The 15,039-nt window shown below is 39.2% G+C and overlaps 1 protein-coding gene across 1 annotated transcript in view; it reads right to left on the reverse strand.

Annotated features, from left to right (window-relative positions):
- Positions 1–11,137, reverse strand: part of STAMBP (STAM binding protein) — a gene marked incomplete at its 3' end in the record, with an annotated part of 29,727 nt that extends 18,590 nt beyond the window's left edge. Inside the window, exons 1-2 of the mRNA XM_079721317.1 lie at positions 11,119–11,137; positions 9,546–9,763 (exon numbers count right to left, since the gene is read on the reverse strand). Coding sequence (XP_079577443.1) covers positions 9,546–9,748 — 203 coding nt within the window. The 5' untranslated portion in view covers positions 9,749–9,763; positions 11,119–11,137. The remainder of the gene's footprint in view (positions 1–9,545; positions 9,764–11,118) is intronic.
- Positions 11,138–15,039: the final 3,902 nt, after the last annotated feature.

Here is a 15,039-nt window from a genome sequence, read left to right on the forward strand (position 1 = left end):
ACCCCAGAGACGGGCATGAGACGCTAAGGCTGCTGCTGCCACCGCCAAGAAGCCTGTGTGCGAGCGCAGGTCACTCTCCACACCTCCCCTCCCGGGAGCCTGTGCAGCCCGCCACTGCCGGGGTCCCGTGATCTAGGGACAACTTCCCCGGGAGAACACACGGGCGCGCCTTAGGCTGGTGCAACGTCACGCCAGCCTCTGCCACCATAGGCTCGCCCTGCATTCTGTACCCCTCCATCTCCCTAGCCTGAGTGAGCCAGAGCCCCCTAATCGGCCGCTCCTTTAACCCCCTCCTGTCTGGATGAAGAACAGATGCCCTCTGGTGACCTACACGCAGAGGCGGGGCCAAATCCAAAGCTGAACCCCGGGAGCTGTGCGAACAAAGAAGAGAAAGGGAAATTTCTCCATGTAGCCTCAGGAGCAGCAGATTAAAGCTCCACAATCAACTTGATGTACCCTGCATCTGTGGAATACCTGAGTAGACAACGAATCATCCTAAAACTGAGGCCATGGACTTTGGGAGCAACTGTAGACTTTGGGGTTTGCTGTATGTGACAGATTAGTTTCTGATTTTTATGTTTATCTTAGTACAGTTTTTAGCACTTGTTATCATTGATGGGTTTTTTTATTGGTTTGGTTGCTCTCTCTTTATTACTTATTATATTTTTTATTTTAATAATATTTTTAAAAATTATTTTTTATTTTAATAACTTTATTTTTTATTTTATTATTTTATTTTTTTCCTCCCTTTTCTTCTGAGCCGTATGGCTGACAGGGTCTTGGTGCTCCAGCCGGGTGTCAGGCCTGAGCCTCTGAGGTGGGAGAGCCAAGTTCAGGACATTGGACCACCAGAGACCTCCCGCCCCATGTAATATCAATCGGCGAGAGCTCTCCCAGAGACCTCCGTCTCAACGCTAAGACCGAGCTCCACTCAAAGACCAGCAAGCTCCAGTTCTGGATGCAAACACATAAACACACAAGAAACATAACAGTGATTAATACTGTTAATAGTAACAGAGCAATTTGTTACCTTCTCTGGCTGCCCTACATTGAACAGAACCGCTCAGTCACTCTGCTTTCTTCTTTGCTTCATAGCACTTATCACACTTGAAAAATATATTTTTATTATCTGTCTTCAACACTAGAATAAAAGCTCCATGAGAGTTAAGACTTCGTTTTGTTCATTGTGATATCCCTCCCAAGTGACCTGTCACATATATGGTCAATAAATATCTGTTGAGTGAGTAAAAAAAAAAAAATCTCCAACCAAAAGACATAGACTGGCTAAATGGATACAAAAACAAGACCCGTATATACGCTGTCCACAAGAGACCCACTTCAGACCTAGGGACACATACAGACTGAAAGTGAGGAAAAAGATAATCCATGCAAATGGCAATCAAAAGAAAGCTGGCATAGCAATTCTCATATCAGACAAAATAGACTTTAAAACAAAGACTATTACAAGAGACAAAGAAGGACACTATATAATGATCAAGGGATCAATCCAAAGAGAAGATATAATAATTGTAAGTATTTATGAACCCAACATAGGAGCACCTCAGTACGTAAGGCAAAGGCTAACAGCCATAAAAGAGGAAAATCGACAGTAACACAATAATAGTAGGGGACTTTAACACCCCACTTTCACCAATGGACAGATCATCCAAAATGAAAATAAATAAGGAAACACAAGCTTTAAATGATATATCAAACAAGATGGACTTAATTGATATTTATAGGACATTCCACCCAAAAACAATAGAATACACTTTCTTCTCAAGTGCTCATGGAACATTCTCCAGGATACATCATATATTGGGTCACAAATCAAGCCTTGGTAAATTGAAGAAAATCGAAATGTATCAAGTACCTTTTCTGACCACAATGCTATGAGACTAGATATCAATTACAGGAAAAAACTGTAAAAAATACAAACATATGGAGGCTAAACAATACACTGCTAAAAACCAAGAGATCATTGAAGAAATCAAAGAGGAAATCAAAAAATACCTAAAAACAAATGACAATGAAAACACGATGACCCAAAACCTGTGGTATGCAGCAAAAGCAGTTCTAAGAGGGAAGTTTATAGCAATACAATCATAGCTCAAGAAACTAGAAAAACCTCAAATAAACAACCTAACCGTATACCTTAAGCAATTAGAGAAAGAAGAAAAAAACCCCAAAGTTAGCAGAAGGAAAGAAATCATAAAGATCAGATCAGAAATAAATGAAAAAGAAATGAAGGAAACGATAGCAAAGATCAATAAAACTAAAAGCTGGTTCTTTGAGAAGATAAACAAAATTGATAAACCATTAGCCAGACTCATCAAGAAAAAAAGGGAAAAGACTCAAATCAATAGAATTAGAAATGAAAAAGGAGAAGTAACAAGTGACACTGCAGAAATACAAAGGATCATGAGAGATTACCAGAAGCAACTATATGCCAATAAACTGGACAACCTGGAAGAAAGGGACAAATTCTAAGAAATGCACAACCTTCCAAGACTGAACCAGGAAGAAATAGAAAATATAAACAGACCAATCACATGCACTGAAATTTAAACTGTGATTAAAAATCTTCCAACAAACAAAAGCCCAGGACCAGATGGCTTCACAGGTGAATTCTATCAAACATTTAGAGAAGAGCTAACACCTATCCTTCTCAAACTCTTCCAAAATATAGCACAGGGAGGAACACTCCCAAATTCATTCTACAAGGCCACCATCACCAAGATACCAAAACCAGACAAAGATGCCACAAAAAAAGAAAACTACAGGCCAATATCACTGATGAACATAAATGCAAAAATCCTCAACAGAATACTAGCAAATAGAATCCAACAGCACAGTAAAAGGATCATATACCATGATCAAGTGGGGTTTATCTCAGGATGCAAGGATTCTTCAATATACGCGAATCAATCAATGTGATACACCATATTAACAAACTGAAGGACAAAAACCATATGATCATCTCAATAGATGCAGAAAAAACTTCTGACAAAATTCAACACCCATTTATGATAAAAACTCTCCAGAAAGTAGGCATAGAGGGAACTTACCTCAACATAATAAAGGCCATATGTGACAAACCCACAGCCAACATCGTTCTCAATTGTGAAAAAACTGAAACCATTTCCACTAAGATCAGGAACAAGACAAAGTTGCCCACTCTCACCACTATTATTCAACATACATTTGGAAGTTTTAGCGACAGCAATCAGAGAATAAAAAGAAATAAAAGGAATGCAAATAGGAAAAGAAGAAGTAAAACTGTCACTCTTGGCAGATGACATGATACTATACATAGAGAATCCTAAAGATGCTACCAGAAAACTACTAGACCTAATCAATGAATTTGGTAAAGTAGCAGGATACAAAATTAATGCACAGCAATCTCTTGCATTCCTATACACTAGTGATGAAACATCTGAAAGAGAAATTAAGGAAACACTCCCATTTACCACTGCAACAAAAAGAATACTTAGGAATAAACCTACCTAAGGAGACAAAAAACCTGTATGCAAAAAACTATAAGACACTGATGAAAGAAATTAAAGATGATACAAACAGATGGAGAGATATACCATGTTCTTGGATTGGAAGAATCAACATTGTGAAAATAACTCTACTACCCAAAGCAATCTACAGATTCAATGCAATCCCTATCAAACTACCAATGGCATTTTTCACAGAACTAGAACAAAAATTTCACAATTTGTATGGAAACACAAAAGACCCCAAACAGCCAAAGCAATCTTGAGAAAGAAAAACGGAGCTGGAGGAATCAGGCTCCCTGACTTCAGACTATACTACAAAGCTACAGTAATCAAGACAGTATGGTACTGGCACAAAATCAGAAAGATAGATCAATGGAACAGGATAGAAAGCCCAGAGATAAACCCACGCACATATGGTCACCTTATTTTTGATAAAGGAGGCAAGAATATACAATGGAGAAAAGACAGCCTCTTCAATAAGTAGTGTTGGGAAAACTGGACAGTTACATGTAAAAGAATGAAATTAGAACACTCCCTAACACCACACACAAAAATAAACTCAAAATGGATTAAAGACCTAAATGTAAGGCCAGATACTATCAAACTCTTAGAGGAAAACACATGCAGAACACTATGACATAAATCACAGCAAGATCATTTTTGTCCCACCTCCTAGAGAAATGGAAATAAAAAATAAATAAACAAATGGGACCTAATGAAACTTAAAAGCTTTTGCACAGCAAAGGAAACCATAAACAAGACAAAAAGACAACCCTCAGAATGGGAGAAAATATTTGCAAACAAAACAACTGACAAAGGATTAATCTCAAAAATATACAAGCAGCTCGTGCAGCTCAATATCAAAAAAACAAACAACCCAATCCATAAATGGGCAGAAGACCTAAATAGACATTTCTCCAAAGAAGATATACAGATTGCCAACAAACACATGAAAGGATGCTCAACATCACTAATCATTAGAGAACTGCAAATCAAAACTATAGTGAGGTATCACCTCACACCAGGCAGAATGGCCATCATCAAAAAACCTACAAACAATAAATTCTGGAGAGGGTGTGGAGAAAAGGGAACCCTCTTGCACTGTTGGTAGGAATGTAAATTGATACAGCCACTATGGAGAACAGTATTGAGGTTCCTTAAAAAACTAAAAATAGAATTACCATATGATCCAGCAATCCCACTACTGGGCATATACCCTGAGAAAACCATAATTCAAAAAGAGTCATGTACCACGATGTTCACTGCAGCTCTATTTACAATAGCCAGGACAAGGAAGCAACCTAAGTGTACATCGACAGATGAATGGATAAAGAAGATGTGGCACATATATACAATGGAGTATTACTCAGCCATAAAAGGAAATGAAATCAAGTTATTTGTAGTGAGGTGGATGGACCTAGAGTCTGTCATACAGAGTGAAGTAAGTTAGAAAGAGAAAAACAAATACCGTATGGTAACACATATATATGGAATCTAAAAAAAAAAAAAAAAAGTTCTGAAGAAATAGGGGCAGGACACGAATAAAAAAGTTTGAACTATTTTTTTATTGATAAACATTTTTATTCTAATATTATAGTAATAATTCAAGTGCAATTCTCTTTGAAAAGTCAACTCTGTTAAAACAATACTTGTTAAATATCTTTCGTCAAACACAGGCATATTCTTTTCAATCCCTCACAGCAGTCAGAGCCATGTAGCAGAGGTAAGAGTTTTTTTTTTAAAGCCTACTATATTTTGTTACTGCTAAAAAAATCTGAATCAGTTGTCAAGGTCTCAGAAGCAGTAATTAATTGACTTGTGAAAGCTCTACCAGATACTCTGACATAAAATCATGAATCCAGACATCTGTGTCTGGCATCGATGTGTCCACTAAATAGATCACTACTTTCCGGTCCCAAGGGTTAGTCTCTACGTAGATGTAAAGAATGGACTTGAGGACACGGGGAGGCGGAAGGGTAACCTGGGACAAAGTGAGAGAGTGGCATGGACATATATACACTACCAAATGTAAAACAGATAGCTAGCGGGAAGCAGTTGGAGATCAGCTCGGTGCTCTGTGACCACCTAGAGGAGTGGGATAAGGAGAGTGGCAGGGAGACGCAAGAGGGAGGGGATATGTGGATATATGTATATGTATAGCTGATTCACCTTGTTATGCAGCAGAAACTAACACAACATTGTAAAGCAATTATACTCCAATAAAGATGATAAAAAAAATTTACTATCTGGCCCCTTTACAGAAAAAGTTCTCTGATCTCTGGACTACACTCACAGTCTCTACTCTCTTACTGTCCATTCACCTTTCAACCACTCCAATCTTTAACCCTTCCAGTGAAATTGCTTACCAAGATTACGGATCACATCATGACATCAAACCCAAATCCTTGCCCATTTGACACAGCTGGCCACTGTCCTGCAAATACTGACCTCTTTTGGCTCCCATGACAAAGTGATGGATTTCCTAGATTTCCTCCTACCTCTCAAACCTTCCTTCAGGGAAAGGTTTCTTGATACTTTAATACGCCATGGATCCTTCTGGCATCTAATGAAGCCTACGGACCCGTCTCAGAATAATCTTTTAAAGATATAATATAAATTATTAAACATTACAAAAAGCCCAATTCTACTGTAATGCAGTTTTCAAAATATTAAAAAATTGTGATATGTGGTTACTTATTAATGCATTGTTAATACATTAAAAAACAGGATGTAGTTGTGGGTTTAATAACTCTGTACTGTAAATCTGAAGTAGTGGTAAGTATAAATGTTATTTTGAGATATCAGCAACAATCATAATTTAATATGAAAATATATTGATTTCTACTGGTGACAAAACTACAAATATTAAAAATACTGTGGTTTGACGCCTGTATTCAAAATTAAAGGAAGTGCTAAATTTCAGTTAGAGATTAGTAAAAACAAGAAAACTTTTTCCCAACCAAGTTCATGGACCCTGAATTTTATCAATGAATCCCTGTGGGTGCTTGGACCCCAGATTAAGAACCACTGCACTACAAGGTCTCAGCAGTTTTCATGGCTTCAGAACCAACTATATGTTGAGTACTCCTGGGCTTGTATCTCCAACCCAGACCTCTCCTCTGAGTTCAGACTGCTACATCCAACCTCCTACTGGACATCTCTACTAGGATATCGCACAGATAACTTAAACTTTACACCTTAACACGTCAAAAAACCAGGCCTGAACTCTTGAATCTTCCCATTACCCAAACCCTTTTCAACACCACTCTCCCCATCTCAATAAATGGACCAGCAAATCCTAAGTTACTCAAGGCAGAAACTGAGGTCGATCTTGATACCATCTTCTTTCCCAAGTTGTCAGTAAGTTCCATGGACTCTATCTCCAGAATACCAAATCCATCTGCTCCTTTCCAGTCCACATGTTCCTTCAACCTACCAGCCTCTCTCTTGACACTCCCTCCACCAGTTACCACATACATACCAGCCAAAATTTATATTTTTTAAATATAAGTAAGATTAGGTCACAACCTCACTTAAAAGTTTTCAATGGCTTTCTATTGCTCTCAAGATAAAATGTAAACTCCTCACCGTGGCCTGTAAGTTCCTGTGTGATTTGGCCCCGCCTGCCTCTCCAACTTCATCTGCGGTCATTCTCCCTCTTCACTTGCTACACTCCAAACACAATGATCTTTCAATCCTCAGAACACACTAAGGTCTTTCCTACCTGAGAGCTTCTGAATACACAGCTGTTTTAAATGCTCTGCTTTATGCTTTTGGAATGACCAACTCTATGGCATCCTTCAAGTCTCAGTTTTAATCTTATCTTCTCAGATAGATGTTACTCTATTTAATTAGATAACCTTGGTTATTCCCTGTCCCAGCACTCTCCGTTGCTTCCACAGCATTTTCCCTATTTTGTGAACTGTATATTTATTTGCTTACCTATATACTGTCTTCTCCCATAAGTCGAATAAGGGCAGGGGCCATTTTACTTACGACGTATTCAGGACCTACTGCAGTGTCAAGTAGACAGTAGGTACATGTAATATATATTTCTTGAATGAATATGGTCCTCACCCTCAAAGCACTTTCTCTGTGGGACAACAAGACCCAGAGGGCCCTTCAGAAAATACCTGGTAGAGTGATTCCATGATTCTACTGAACTTTCTCAACTATGATTTCCCAAAAGAATTGTGCCCCTCATTCTGAGGGAACTACCTACAATATTACTGGAAATATACAAGAATACTAATTCTACCAGCAGCAGAGTATATGAAGGGAGGGACAATAGCCAAAGAAATTTCTCAGGAAAATAAATTTTGCGCCCATTGTGCCTAGGAATGAAAAACCATAAAAGCAAAGAGAGGCAGAAATATAATTATAATTCTATGAAACTTTATCAACATTGAGGCCACATAACAGGACATTATGGTATGGATGGATGCAAGATCTCTGAGGAAACAGACACTATTTCTAAACTTAAAAATAAACAATAGCAGTCCCTTTTCTCCATTCTAAAATTACAATATGAATTCTAGGCAATCCACTCTTACACCTACTCTTCTTTAGAGTACTGGTTCTCAACTGGGTCAGTTTTGCCTCTTAAAAAGCATTAGTTGATGTCTGGAGACATTTTGCGTTGTCACAACTTGGGGGTAAAGGGTTCTACTGGCATCTAGCGAGCAGAGACCCCAAAGAGGCTGCTAAACACGCTACAATGCACAGAACACTCCCCACAACAAAGAATTATTCAACCCCAAATGTCATTAACACCAAAGTTGACAGACTCTGCTTTAGAGTAGCATGTGATCAACAACTTAATATCATATAATTGATAGGCATACATCACCTCTGGAAGAACATATAAGAAACTAGTAAGAGTGATTGTCTCTGGGGAGGGGAGCTAAAGGCTTGGGGGAAAAGAGGAGTGGTAGGGAGATTTAGTTTTTAAATATACACCCTTTTGTGCCTTCTGAATTCTGTACTACACGTACATGTTACCTATTCAAAAACAATAAAACATAACCAAAAATTAGTGTGGCTCGAGACTATGATCTCAAAAGACTACCTTCAATTCATGAAACATTACCAAAAAGAAAACAAAAAGAACAGGACCTATGTTGTAGAATGAATCCTGAATTAAGAGTTAAGAAAATCCAGGTTTTGTCACTCCAAACTGTGCAACAAAGCCTACCACTAAACCCGGAGGGTGTTTCCTCATATGCAGAATGGGAGGATGATGCGCCTTACTCAATGTACGCACAACTGTGAAGATCAAGTGAAACAATGCAGGTGAAATACTCTACAAACTATTTAAGAGCCATACAAATACACTGTAATTATTATTATTTTAAGATCCTGGTATCATGAAAGAACAAAACTAGAAATTATAAATGAGACCCTTTAACATTATTCCCTTCCTAAATTAGACATCTTTTCCAATATCACTGGGGCTTTAGCAATTGTTCCTGTCAACTGAACTGAAATCTTCAATTTATGCTGCAAGAGGCTAAGCAACTCAAGGGAAAGGTCTTATGATGAGCTATACAAACTGTAGGTGATCAATACTTATTTGATGATTTTTACGCTTATGATAAAGGTTAAGAAAAAAACTTTTTCCTGAGTCATTCAATTTGCTACAAAATAAGCACAGGTGAGGAATTTTGGCTCTGTTAATCCTCAACAATAATTTTCTGATTGGCTGTCTTAATAGAGAGAGGAAACATTCATCAATACAAAACATGTATAGTTTAAACACCAACTCTCTTGCCTAACAGCTGGGCCATGTGGGCACAAGCCAAAGAGTTAGGTCTCTTACTCATGAAATTACTGAGTCATGAAAACAACACTTTCAGTACTCATGTCTTTGAATGTCAAGGACAGCCAATATGTAGGAGCTGCTAGCAAAAATGATTAATGATAATGATGCTGTAAAGTTCTCTAGTTTTAGCAATTCTGAGCTGAACTAAACGAGCACAAGGACAGAATGAGTGAGACACCAGTCACCGGAAAAGAAAAAGGAAACCGGAGGCGTCTTACGTGATATACTTGTTATAGAGGATGAATGCATGTTCAATGTTGCCTTCCTCAGAGTAAATAGATGCCATTCGGATAATCTCCATTCCAGAGCGGAAGTACCGACGGGGTGGAATGTCTTCATTTATCTCGACTGCGCTACCCATCTGGGAGAGAGCCCTCACCCGGTCTTCGGGTGGGAGGCTCACATCTCCACGGTCAGACATCAGGACCAAGAAGTTCTGAAACAGAAAAAAAAAAAAAAAGATGGCATCGACACCAAGGCCCCCATCAGCCGAGCACAGCCTAGTACACTGTTTTTCCCATAAAACTCTACCTTACAAAGAAATTAAGAGAAAAATACCACATGCTGTAGCTCATACCAAATAAGGTCTCTTTCCCATAAGAAGCCTGAGACCCTCAAGGAGGCCCATATCACAAGGACGAAAGGATTGGCAGACTCAAAAACCCATAATCCCTGCACCATAATTAGGTGGAACAAAGAGTAAAACTATAATGAGCCACGAGGGTTTCAATTCTCTCTTCATGCTAATCGTTCCACGTCATTAGGTAGCCCTGCCCTTGGCATCATACAAAGGACAGTATCTTATATTTTTTCCATTATCTCTCCTCCCAGCCACCCAGTTCCATCCACCCCAGTACCTGGCAGAGTATACTCAATGAACTTTCATGATGATAACTGACTTCAAGCTGATCATTTAACCTGAGGGTAACTGACTTGAGCACACGGTTAGTTAGAGGAAATGGTGTGGGAATGAATGCTCATAATCCTAACTCTGCTCATGAAACCACTATTCCAGTCAATCTACAACATCATTCACCATTTCAGGGCAAGGAATTTAGATCTAGAAAACAATGTATTTAAACCTATCTCCAAAGACTAAGTACTCTTTGAATAACAAAAGGACACAAAGATAACTTGAAATGCAAAAAACAAACCAACAAAAAACCCTGGACGTTTTCCCTTCTTGGGTCTCAGATTGCAGTCATTCTATAATCTTTCTTGATATTGTTGCTGTTAGAATCAGACTCCAACTTCCAATCAGATACCACTCTACGATCATTTCCAAAAAGACTCTGGTAATTGGATACGTACTGAATTACAGCACATCCTAACCAGCATGCTGTAGAATATACAAGCTACAGCAGATTTTGGAATTCAAGGCCCTGTGTCAACTGGCCTCATTTTGTCTTTTCAATCTTAAACCTTACTCATTCCCAACAGAGATCGTTTGCTTCAGTCAGGATTCCTATCTGCCCAGAAATCCTGACATTTCAGTTTCATTTGTCTATCCACTGCTTTTGTTTTCCATTCCAACCCCTCCCTCAGAGATGGTCTTCTCCGGGCCAATTCTATCTCTAGGTCACACTTCCTCCACCAACCTTCTTCTCAAACACCCTAACAGTACAAAAGTTGTGGGGACTACCAGGGATGTAGAGGCATTCCATCTCCCGTGGGAGCTTTTTTAGGGGCTCAGAAAGCTACTAGCAAATCTAAAACCTCCCAAGTTGTCTAATTAGTAAACTCAGGGCCAAGCCCATCAGAGCTAACTGAAGCAGAGCGAGCTTGTTGCTCTTCAGTCCCTCTTGGTTAGAGGATCTTTTGCTAGAGAATGGAACCCCCTCCCGAGGCCAGGAAGTGGTGCCCAGAGCTACAAGGTTGAGTAACACTCCAGGGAGGAGATGCAGTATCCGTAAATAAGGGGGGAAGGTGGCGTAAAGAACCGAGGGGGAAAGATGAGGAGGAGGCGAGAGGAAGTAGCAGGAAGGAGCGAAGGGGGCGTATACAGTGGAGAGGGACCTCCTGACAACTGCGTGAGGCCCCCTTCTCGAAAGCACTCAAGCCCAAGTTGTCAACACCCGGCAAAATCAGCCAAGGTTTTCGGGTCTTTTGCGTGCGGTAGGAGGGGACGCGCTGGGCCCGGCTGGGGACCAGAGCCGTCAGGGGCCTCGCGCGCAGCAGGCCGGGCAAGGGACGGGGGGAGGAGAAGGCTGCAGGCCCCACACTCACGGTGGCCGCTCCCCGCCAGAGTCCGACCACGCTCAGCAGCCCAGCCCCACCATACTCCCGGGACCCTTCCCCACCTGTCCCCACGAACGACACTCGGCGCTTCCGGAAACGTCACATCCGGCGCCACCCCGCCCCCTCCCTCTGGTCTATCGGTTAATTGTCAAGAACTTAGGGCAAGGGGCGGTGACTGGTGGGCGGGGCTAGAGCTGCCACCTGCGGAAAAACCCACCAATGAGGAGAGAGCGGGGCGGCGGCCACTTTGGTAAAACAAAACCAACGGGGAAGAAAGGGGAAACAAATAGTTAAAGGACCCAATGACCAAGCTAACTTTTATTTTTAGGTTAGCGCAGACACAGTAAATGTCTGCGCTAACCTAAAATGTCTGCACTAACCACCGATGCATTCCACCATGTGAAAGGCTACACAAGTTGTAATACAACATCCCTTAGAAAAGCTTAGAAAATATGGAATCAGATAAAATCTATTACATAAATCATACATTTATTGGAATTAGACTGGCAACTTTCATGCTTACCCCGTGCCTTCATGTCCTTCACATTTGTGATGTGTGTTAAATGATTATGTCAGTCCTAAAAAGCTACCTTGTCCCAGTTCTCTGGAGAAAACTGTATGAGCTTTATCAGAATTGACTGGGTGTTGAACACTATCCCCCCAGTCTGTCAATGCCCTATGTACACTACTAAGTCATTGGAAAACCAGGAGATGAGCTGTGTTTTTACTTTTATTTTTATTGCTAAATACATATCCTCGGGTCTTCTCTATGTGGAAAATTGCTTTCTCTGAATTTCCATTCCCTTATTTTTTAGAAATTACTCAAGTCTCAGCTCTTGATTTCTCCTTAATTTTGTTCATTGCCACATTCAGAAACTCAATGTCCAGTTCTGTTTTAAATCTTTGTGGCCAGAGAGGTAGGTCACATTAGACTCATTGGCTGTTAGGGTCCATCCTTGTTAGTGGCAAGGTTTCCAGAGGAAGAGCATTTGGAGAGCAAGCATTCTAGTGGTTTCCACTAGTAGGATCTAAAAGTAAATTTCATTTTGTAAACTTTAGCACACCACTTTAGCCCCTCACGTTCTTTTTTGAATACTGGTTAAATCATTAATTTTTTTTTTAGCATGTGTTACAACAAAATTTTACCCGTAAATTTGAAAAGCATATCTTCTACAACTGTTTCCTTTTCAAACTGAAAGCCTTTCAAAGCTTCATTAAGAAAAGACTTCATCAGCTTGTTACTAGAAATTTCTCTCTATGTTTTCATGGATTAACTGATTCTGTTGATGGGGTTACCATCACATAAGAAGCAGGTGCACATTTGTTCTAGTTTAGCAATATTAGTTCTTGGTCATCATAATATTCATTAAATGTTTTAATATTTAAATCTGTTTCAATTTCTAGTCTGAATTTTGTTAAATATTACATTTGAATTTGTCCCTGCTTCAATGTATAGTATTCAGTTTTATAAATTTTAAAAAATATTAGTAGACTAAAGAACAAAGTTTAATATTTAAGATTGTCTAGAAATATTATATCAATATGCATTTGTTCTTGACCACTATATAATATCAATGAATTTGCTTGCTTTTGACCACTGCAAAATTGTCAAGTACTTTTCTATTTATCTGCACATACTATTTCATAAATGGGTGTGCTTAACAAGTACTAAACGCTTTAAAACTGAAATAGAAACCCATTTGCTTTGGAGTCTGATTGTATTACCCAGTAATTGAATTGCTTTGTCCTACTGCTGTCCAGAAGAACACCCACAATTTCTTTAAACTCTAAAAATAGTTGCTATAATAAAAAAAATCTTCTGCCTCATTGTCTTATTAACTTAAAATTTTGAATCTTATGAAAGAACTACTATTTTGATTTTGAGTAGGATTTTCCTGCCAGATAGCCCCTCTATCACACCCACATAAATCCAACATTCGGAGAGGGACTGCTGATCTGAAAACCTGGCTAAACTTACCAGGGTTTCTAAATCAGGGAAAAGAAAGCTCCTTCTGAAAATTTCAGTTGGTTTATGTTACTTTCTACACACAATTGTTGGCCTGAGGTATTAGACAACTGTTTTTTGCCTAACAAAGGACATAAGACTAACTTTTTAATGTCACAATGCCAATAAAATCGTATTGAAAATGAGTGTTTAATCTCTAAGGGTCACTGTGCAAAGCAATGGGGACAAAAATATATGTATGACACATGTGTATATTATGAATGCATGGAAACTATGTTCCTTTTCAGTTGGAGTTGGAATTACCTTATGAAGAAGTTGTTCCTTGAGAAGGCTACAGTAAAACTAGTAACATTGAGATGAAGCTGAGGGTTGGGGCTCCACCTGTAGTTTGTTTTGAAGAATAGTGTCTCCTGTCACCAAGAAAAATATCTAGTTGGGAAAATGAGGTTTTGTTTTGTTTTTTAAAGATATATATATCATGCAAGCACCATATTTATTTATTTATTTATTTATTTATTTATTGGCTGCACTGGTTTTTCGTTGTGGCGCACAGGCTTCTCTAGTTGTGATGCGTCGGCTCCAGAGCATGTGGGCTCAGTAGTTGAGGCACGGGTTTAGTTGCCCCGCAGCATGTAGCATCTTAGTTCCCCGACCAGGCATCGAACCTGTGTCCCCTGCATTGGAAGGCAGATTCTTAACCACCGGACCACCAGGGAAGTCCCAGGAAAATGAGTTTTTTATGTATGCTTGTAAAGGTTTGAAATGTGTGTGTATTATTACAATTAATGCTTAAATTTGTGCATAAGCAGTCAATTTTATTTTAGACGTATTTTCTTCCTTTGTTACCTGCTAGTTAGCTGTGAGTTATATGACTTATTCCTAATAGCTGAGAGCCTTTTGTTTTAGGTAAGAGTGCCATTCTCAAGGTTGAAAATTTCAACAAGAGTTAAATGAGAAAAGAAACTTTAGGACTATTTGAGTTGTACAGTTTAGGTTAAGGGATTTTATCATTTTATATTTGGTTTACACATTTATTTGCAAAAATATTGCCATATGAGCAACCACTATAACTTTGATTGCAAGATAAAGAATTGCATACCGCTGTATTTATACTCCTTGAAAAACATTCATTCACTCATTCATTTATTCAATCAATAACTATTTATTGAGTACCTACTTTGTGCCAAACACTGTTCAAGGCATTGGGCATATATTAGCCAACAAAGCAGACAAAAAAACACACAGCCCTGCCCTCAAGGATCTTATATTCTAGTGATGGGTTAGGGAATGTTGGATTACAAGCAATTATGCGATAAATAAGTAAATTACATAGTATATTAGAAGATTCTAAATACCATGGGAGAAGTGGGCTCTGTAAAGGTAATCAGATGGAAGGAAAGGAGACCTGCAGGGGGGCAGCTGTAATTTCAGGTAGTGTGGTCAGATAAACCCTCACTGGAAAGATTTGAGTAAAGCTTTGGAGGTAACAGCAGGCAGGGAACAGCAGC

The sequence above is a fragment of the Hyperoodon ampullatus genome, assembly GCF_949752795.1.
Source record: "Hyperoodon ampullatus genome assembly, chromosome: 15".
NCBI classification, from domain to species: domain Eukaryota; kingdom Metazoa; phylum Chordata; class Mammalia; order Artiodactyla; family Ziphiidae; genus Hyperoodon; species Hyperoodon ampullatus.